We start from the raw sequence: 8,259 nt of genomic DNA, 5'->3' as shown, positions 1-8,259 counted from the left end.
AGCAAGTCACGATTCTTATCCGGTAATAGATGGATTCGGAAGGATTTATAGCAAAAAATTAATGAAATAAATCAGTTTCAAGAATAAAGCTACCTACTCTTTAACAGCTGTCATATCTATGAGTTGAACAAGTGTATAATCTATGAGTTGAACTTTTTGGCGGGAACGCGAGGAGCCGAGTAGCCGAGGAGTGAAGTTGTGTGATTTGTTTTGTTTTGTCTATTTAGTGTTTCTTCAGGTTTAAATGTGTAATAAAGATGGTTTATTAACTGCTTAGTATCTGTGAAAGTGCACAAATGTGGGAAAATGAAACAAAGCCGCTGAACGTAACTTCTCGGGATCCTCCAAAATATCCACTGAAAAAATCTTTGTAAATGACCACCATTTTACTGATTTGACATTATATTTCATCTCATATCATTTCATTTAATTTCATCCCAGGTGATTAATGTCTCCAATTAATCATCTTCATTTCACCCCATTTTATCATTTTTCATAATATTATGAATATAAATTAAAATAAGACATGACTTAAAGGTCTTAGTAACCAGGTCATAAAATCCTGTAAACAATAAAAATAATAATAATCCACTCCTAAAACAATGAGCATTAATTCTGTTCAATAGAAATAACATTACAGAGTAATTATTTGAAGAATACGTATAATCTAATAATGATGTAGTGGAACAGTAAAAATGAAAATGTCTAAAGTGATCGCCACGAATTTTTGAGTCTAAATAATCGAAAGGTCCACAATGGATCAACCACTCAATCTTAAATTGTCATCATTAACACTTATTTCACAAAACAAATTACAAAATATATTGAGTCAGTGTGGCGAGAAAAAGGATTTAATAATCGATCCATCCTTAATTAAGGCTTTAGAAAGAATATGCGGTGTGACATGGCTCAGGTAAATTGCATTTTCATATGATTGTTACTGACTGTCTACAGAGAAATATAGTCAACATACCTACCCCTTTTCTTTTAATTCATTTCTTTTTTAGATGAAAACAAAACCGGTTGTTTTATCTTTACCTTTAACTGAAGATCAATTGCTTAAATATGTACATAGTAACTGGTCAAATGATAATTAAAATAATCCGATTTCTCTTTGAATTACTTTAATAGCGTTGTGAGACTTATGAGCTCCCATAAACATTCAACATAATGTGGTCTGTTAGTTTAACCAGCCACGTCAAGTAGGTAATAAAAAAAAACATTATTTAAGGATGGGGCAAGTTGAAGATCGGGATCTGTGATATGGATTGCAAGAGGACTATGTCTAGTAGTGGACGACTGGGCTGATAATGATTATGATAATGGTGATGATGATGATATAAATTCTGTAATTTGTTATTTGTTTGTCGCTGTTGACCACTTGACAATTATAAGAAACAGCACTTGATTCCGATAGCTAATAGAGAAATAGTTAATTTAGATAATAGTTATGTGTTTGGTTGTTTATCTAAACTCAAAACAATAATTCTATCAATTACAGACAACATGGAGTTGACAAAATATACAAAATGGATCCCCAACTCGGTCCAACGGTAAACCCAAATAGAGTATACTTTATTCCAGCATGCATCATAAAATACAAATGTGTCCTGGACCAAATATCATCGCTCATTAGTCAGAATCCATCTATAGCTGATGTTAATGGCTTCCACATCATTATAATTCCAAAAGTCTTAAATTCATTTGATTCAATATTAGAAAGTAAAGGTTTATATGGTGTGGTTAAATTACATGCATTCGCATGGGAATTAATGGTCCTCGATGATCAGTTATTAAGTTTAGAGTTACCATTTTTATTTAAACAGTTATTTGTTGACCAAAATCAGTCCTTACTGTCTGGTGTAGCAATGTCTTTATGGACATTATTTCATGTGACAGGGAGACCTAAAGTAATGTGTTCATTTGGTAAATTATCTGCGGGAGTACTGGACATGTTAGAAATATATAATGAAACTTATTCTAGAAACTTTGTAGATACAAATAATTCAAGGGATATTGGAGCTTTACTTGTTATAGATCGTACCCAGGATTATGCGTCAAGTCTGCTAACTCCAGCTACATACAGCGGATTGCTTAAAGAAATATTCAGTATAAACTGTGGATTTTTGGATTTGAATGTTAAAGATACAAAAATAAAGAAAGGCAAGTTAAATTTTGATAGTGAACAAAGCAATGAAAGTAAAAGTACAGCAATGCCTTTAGATAGTTCTATAGATAGTCTGTATGCTGAGATAAAACACAGACATTTCTCTGAAGTGCTCAGTGTTCTCAGTTCTAAAGCTAAATTACTTAAAAACGAAGACATAAAAGCATTAGGTATACAAGAAATGAAGCACTTTGTTGCGACCAAACTCCAACAAGTGACTCTCTTCAAGCAAAATCTAGTAAACCATGTGTTAGCTTGTGAAACGATAATATCAGAAATGAGCAACAGATTTGAGAATCTAAAATTAACTGAGACTGAAATGTTGAATAATAGAAACAAAAAGACCAATTATAATTTCCTCGATGAAAACTTCGGGACTGAAATTCACATTTATAATAGTTTGCGTCTGATGTGTTTGTTAAGCTTAACACAAGGTTTGTCTTATGACGAATTCAATACATTAGTCAATAAATACCTCTTGGCCTTTGGTTACAAATATTTGTATGTATTCAATAATTTGATCAACTCTGGCTTATTAATTCAACCTTCGAATATAAAGCTCTCATTAAATATTTCCAATTTAAGTAACTTAAGCGATAAATTACCAAAATGGCAGAATGAATTTCAGACAGCTGCTCATAAATTAAAACAGTTACCATCTAAGCCAGATGATGTAGGTAAATCATCACCGAGTTATGTTTTCAACGGTGGCTACATACCTTTAGTTGCTATTATCTGTAATGCCATACTCACCTCTGAAAGCCTCAGTGAAGTTCTGACAAAGCTGTCAACTTTGACGGACTTTAAAATTGGTGGTGCAATAAATGAAAAACTGAAAGATGGTGTCGAGACGTTGAATGAGAAATTGTCAAATCTTAAAGTTTCAAATGACTTAGAATTTGGCTGTAAAGATCCTAAGATTTTATCTAAAGTAGTTAAAAGCGATCCGAACTTCTGTAATCTGTTTCCATTAAAGCCAAAAACTATTTTGGTATTTGTAATTGGAGGAGTGAACTATGCAGAGATAGCTGCATGTGAGGTTGTACAAACAAACACCGGAAGCAAGATTTATATTGCAAGTGATTGTGTATCAAATGGTAGTGATTTGATTGCTGCTCACATGTAACTTACTCTGTAAGTATAAAATCTTAATTTTATCATTTATCACAGCAGTAACGCATCATTGTTAATTAATGTGGTATATCAAAGGAAGTGTAAATAATGTATAATGTTCGTAAAATCTATTTACAATGAGATCTGAACTACTATATTCACTAGTCATGATTATGAATATTTTAAAATTTAAATTAAATTGGACTCAAAACGTCAGTTATTGTGTTAGCAACAACTTGAGAATGTGCTTAAGTTTATTCCAAGTAACAATACTGTCTTCTCACAGAACAACTATAATCAATGATTCTGTGAATGAATGAATGTACTTAATGAATTCAGTGAACATAAACTTTTAAACTGTGAAATAACTGAAAGAAAAATTATTCTTATGAACATTGAAAATTACTTTACTCTTTATGTATTTAAGCTAGTACAAGGTACCCACTGGACCATTTTAATTACATAAGCTTATGAAATAATATATGCTTAAATGAAATAAAACATTTTTATATCAAAAATAATCTTTATTTTCATTATAAATACACATTTAAACCTAATATATCACAGTATAAAATTATAAAAACTACCGCATTTTTACAATTACATTATTACAAAAAGGTCTCAAACGAATTTTAATATTGTTTAGATGACTTTCTTAAATATACATTCCTTCTTCAATGCCAAAATAGCAAATTTTGCTTTTATATTATCTGTGGATTTTTTTCGAATAGTAACATTATTTATATAACAAGTCTCGTTGAAAAATAAGAAATGTGATTTTTTAACAATTAAATAATTCTGAGGCACTCCCCCCTCAGCACACTTTACATCTCACACGTGAGATAAGCCTTCACACAACTGAGAGGTCGCCAGATCGTATACGCTTCGTGCGTGGTTGGGTTTAATCCTCACCATAGAACGAAATGGACGTAGTTAAGCAAGAAGATCCATCATGCAGTCTCCAAGGTCTTAAGCTCCATAGTACAAAATTTTTTAGCCAGACTAATTTTAAAGATTGTGTTTTCAAGAGATTCTAAGAGGCAAGGCTCAATAAGCCCTGATGAAGCGTAATGAAACTTACCTCTACAAACATGATTCAATAAGCGAAATATAAAATAAATTGTCTACTACACTACTTTTGAAAAACAGTGAGAGATTATTTTAACCGTTATAGTGGCGCTTGCTGATTATATTATTATCTTTAAAATCAATTTGTATTTAATTTTGTAACTTTGATCTTTGCTGTCTACTTATATATTATTGACCTTGAGAATAAAGGAAATTTTACAATCATTTATGTTTGGATATTTTTGTCATAAATACGTTCATTTGGTGAAACATAACTTAAGACCAAAAATTCGAAACAAAAAAGTATTAAAACTCTTATGGTCTTACATCAAGGAATTAAATTTACATTACTCGTTTGGGGAGATACAAAATAATTAAGTCTATTTATATGTCTACTATCATATTGTTAGCCTCTAAAATACAATACGGTGAATAAGTTAGCTGGCTCCGTCAACAAGGGCGGTGTTAGCTATTCTTACCACATTAAGCTCGGCACGCAATGTAAAACAATGTTCAGGGGAGATTGGACTTTGCTTTACATTGCTGGTTTATAAATCGTTCAACATTTGGGTTAGCTTGAGTGAACTAAAATTATTTTCCGCTTAAAAGGGAATTTACTACAATTATCATACTTGTTATTACCAAATTTTGAACGGAAACAAAGGGCTCCTTACACACCATACTTCGATACAAAAAAAGAAACACTTTTGTTTTCTATCCAACTGTTGTCCTTTGCATATTCTTGGACAACAGCAAACCAAGATAGGGCACGAAATTCTGTTGTGTTTTTGTTCGATCACTATTTAATCGGTGTTCATTTTCATAATTTTTTTATCACTACAGGAACTTACTGTCCATAATATTAAAAATAATAATAAATTCATTAGGTATTCATGTTATCAAAATTTTAAAACCGCATCATCTATTCCTCGTTATTATCTTGTCGCGGCCCAGTAGTACTGTCAGCAGAAAAGGCTCTAGTGACCTTTCGTGATCATTTCCTCCAGTATTGAGCGAACTTGTGGAATTGTTCGACCAGGACCGCCATGACAGCTGTCACTGACATGTCCAAGAGATTCTGCAGGTAGTGAACGGCTTCCTCGTCGCCGAGATCCAGCCTGCAATTTATATTACAGTTATATTTGAGAGCGAACTGAAAAAACCAACTCTAACAAGACATAAAGGGTGAAGTTTTATTGAGATTACTTGCATCGACTATGATGTACCACAGCTACAGTATTATTTAATATATTCGATATGCTGGAGAAGATTGGATGCGCAAGGCGAAGGATCGTTCATTGTGGCGGACTATGGGAGAGGGCTACATCCAGCAGCGGAGAGATACAGGCTGATGACGTATTCGTATATTTTATATTCTTGCGTCAAAGGTTTTTTTTATTGCTTAGATGAGTGGACGAGCTCACAGCCCACCTGGTGTTCAATGGTTACTGGAGCCCTTAAACATCTACAACGTAAATGCGCCACCCACCTTGAGATATGTGTTCTAGGGTCTCAGTATAGTTACAACGGTTGCCCCACCCTTCAAACCGAAACGCATTACTGCTTCACGGCAGAAATAGGCAGGGTGGTGGTACCTACCCGCACGAACTCGCAAGAGGTCCTAACACCAGTGTATATCCGTCTCACAACAGGAAGGTGTATGCAGTGCTAGTTGTAGTTACCTGAACTTATCCTGCACTTTCTTGACGGCCTTGTCCGGCTCCAGCGCGATGTCCGGGACGGAGGCGTCCACCATCAGCGAGAACAGGTTCAGCATCAGGTTTGCGTGACTGTTGGGGGTGTTCAAGATAGCTGATCAATATGATGGTCACTCGACTAGTATATATCTCCCCCTCCTAAGCGTCAGTCATGAGCTGAGGGCTTATGACCTCGTACGGCCAATATTTTTGTATCGTGTCACAAGGCTATGCTTGCAATTTAAAAACCGGTAAAATATGAATTACTTTTTTTTTCTACCTAGCTGAGAGCTTGAGAGGCTATATCAGCGTAACCTTAACTAGTAGGTGAGCTCACGGGACTCAAACCTGGGGGCGTTGCTAACACTAGCCCTAGCAAGAGCCGTGCTTCGCAGAATCTACCACCAGATCGGAAACGCGAAGAGCCGTGCTTCGCAGAATCTACCACCAGATCGGAAACGCGAAGAGCCGTGCTTCGCAGAATCTACCACCAGATCGGAAACGCGAAGAGCCGTGCTTCGCAGAATCTACCACCAGATCGGAAACGCGACCCACTGAGAAGATCCGGCGAGAACCTCAGTGGGCTGGGTCTGAGGGTTAATAGAGGGTTGTGTGGACGAACCGTACAACGATCAGAATTGGATATAGTTAAGTGAGGGTGCGTGTGGGACATACCGCCTGAGATGCAGGAAGGCGGTGTAGGTGAGCTTGCGGAAGGCGTGGTAGTGGTCCGAGGTGACCCCTCCCATGGCCTCCACCATCTCCTTGCTGAGCTTCATGGGTGGCGGAAGCGGCTTCGGATCCCGACCCAGGATGTAGCCGAAGTCGATGTGGAACAGCGCGCCGCTGCGGCTCAGCAGCAGGTTGTCCAGATGCCGGTCCCCAACACCTGCCCACGGACCACACCGGTCAGATCGAATCGAGCAGAGTACAACGGATTGTAATTTAAATTAGCTGACCCGGCAGACTTCGTAGTGCCTCAATCGATAAATAAAAGACTTGAAACTTTTGTATAAAATAAACTTAAAACAAACAAAAGGAATCCGTCCGATGGGAGACACATCAAAGGGAAAACAGAATTGTTTTTTTTTTAATACCAAGCATTTTTATATTTATCTAACTAATACCAAGCATTTTTATATTTTTTTAAACTTTCTCTGGACTTCCATGAATAATTCAAGACCAAAATTAGCCAAATTGGTCCAGCCGTTCTCGAGTTTTAGCGAGACTAACGAACAGCAATTCATTTTTATATATAGAGTTAGAAGATAGATAGATAGGGTCACCGCGACCGGTCACATTTCAAGTTACGTTATCTATTTGAATTGAACGAGCCTCACCGAGCAGATAGGTGATGACGCAATATCCGGCGCAGCTGCGGATGTACGTGTCCATGGTCTCGGGCTTGATGCCGTAGGGCGCGCCCTCGCACGGGTTGTGCTTCCTGAAGAAGTTCTGTATGCTGCCCTCCGTGGCCAGCGCCTCCGCCACCGTCACGGACTCCACGAACTGCAGGAAGCCGTGCTTGGAGCTGGTGGCCAGCACGCGGTACGGCGTCAGCTTCAGGTCCAGGTTCTCGCGCCTCAGCAGCTTGTCCATCAGCGTGATCATCTGCAGGATCAGCTGGTCTTGGCGCAGGTCGTCGCCGTACTTGAAGATGGCCTCGTACTCGACGCCCTCGGTCGTGAGGAAGGTGAGCTTGGTGGGCATGAGGGCGGACTTGAAGAGGCTGGCTTTCTTGGCGACGATCCCCTTGATGGTGACGCTGGGGTCGAGGGGGAAGGGCATGGGCTCGAAGCTGGCGAAGTTGAACTTGTTGGCGTCGGGGTCTGCGAGCAGCTGCTGCAGGCGCTGGGCCTTGCGCGCGCGGCTGCCGCTCTCCCGCGCCACGGAGCGCACCAGCCGCACCAGCTTGTCGATGAACACCTGCTGCCGCGCCAGGAACGAGCGCGTGCGCTGGTGCGAGCTGCTACCTGCCAACATCATACGCCATCAATTACTATTAGCTTTTGTTTGGTTGCCGGTAAAGTATATAATGGTGTTCGGTGATATATTACCGAACACCATTGTCATAATAATTCGCGTGACGCGTTAACTTTATTTCCTCAAATCGTTAGTGCACGATCAACAACCGCGTCACCCGGGTGCATTCATAACATTAACATTTAATTGATTTACTTAATATTTTAACAATAAACATTTTTAAGCAACATA

General features: G+C 38.1%; 2 protein-coding genes across 2 annotated transcripts in view; one reads left to right on the top strand and one right to left on the bottom strand.

The window, feature by feature from the left end:
- The first annotated feature begins 540 nt into the window (after nt 1-540).
- On the top strand, nt 541-3,798 carry Vps33B (vacuolar protein sorting 33B). The gene is made up of 2 exons (XM_089736241.1): nt 541-913; nt 1,502-3,798. Exons 1-2 carry the CDS (start codon nt 756-758, stop codon nt 3,291-3,293), a joined length of 1,950 nt encoding a protein of 649 aa, XP_089592367.1. The 5' UTR covers nt 541-755; the 3' UTR covers nt 3,294-3,798.
- The window catches only part of Pi3K59F (phosphatidylinositol 3-kinase 59F), a 39,313-nt gene continuing 34,837 nt past the window's right edge, over nt 3,784-8,259 (bottom strand). Inside the window, exons 14-17 of the mRNA XM_089736240.1 lie at nt 7,386-8,018; nt 6,721-6,934; nt 6,031-6,138; nt 3,784-5,466 (exon numbers count right to left, since the gene is read on the bottom strand). Of these exons, the coding sequence (XP_089592366.1) occupies nt 5,343-5,466; nt 6,031-6,138; nt 6,721-6,934; nt 7,386-8,018 (1,079 nt within the window). The 3' untranslated portion in view covers nt 3,784-5,342. The remainder of the gene's footprint in view (nt 5,467-6,030; nt 6,139-6,720; nt 6,935-7,385; nt 8,019-8,259) is intronic.

Source organism: Bombyx mandarina, chromosome 21 (assembly GCF_030267445.1).
Source record: "Bombyx mandarina strain Sakado chromosome 21, ASM3026744v2".
In the NCBI taxonomy this organism is placed as follows: domain Eukaryota; kingdom Metazoa; phylum Arthropoda; class Insecta; order Lepidoptera; family Bombycidae; genus Bombyx; species Bombyx mandarina.
Note: the sequence above shows the minus strand (reverse complement) of the source record. Positions and strands in the feature narration are given on the sequence as shown.

Coding starts and splice junctions, on each gene's coding strand:
- Vps33B (XM_089736241.1), top strand. CDS start 756: ATGGATCAACCACTCAATCTTAAATTGTCATCATTAACACTTATTTCA. Junction 914..1,501: donor TGCGGTGTGACATGGCTCAG/GTAAATTGCATT, acceptor TATCAATTACAG/ACAACATGGAGTTGACAAAA.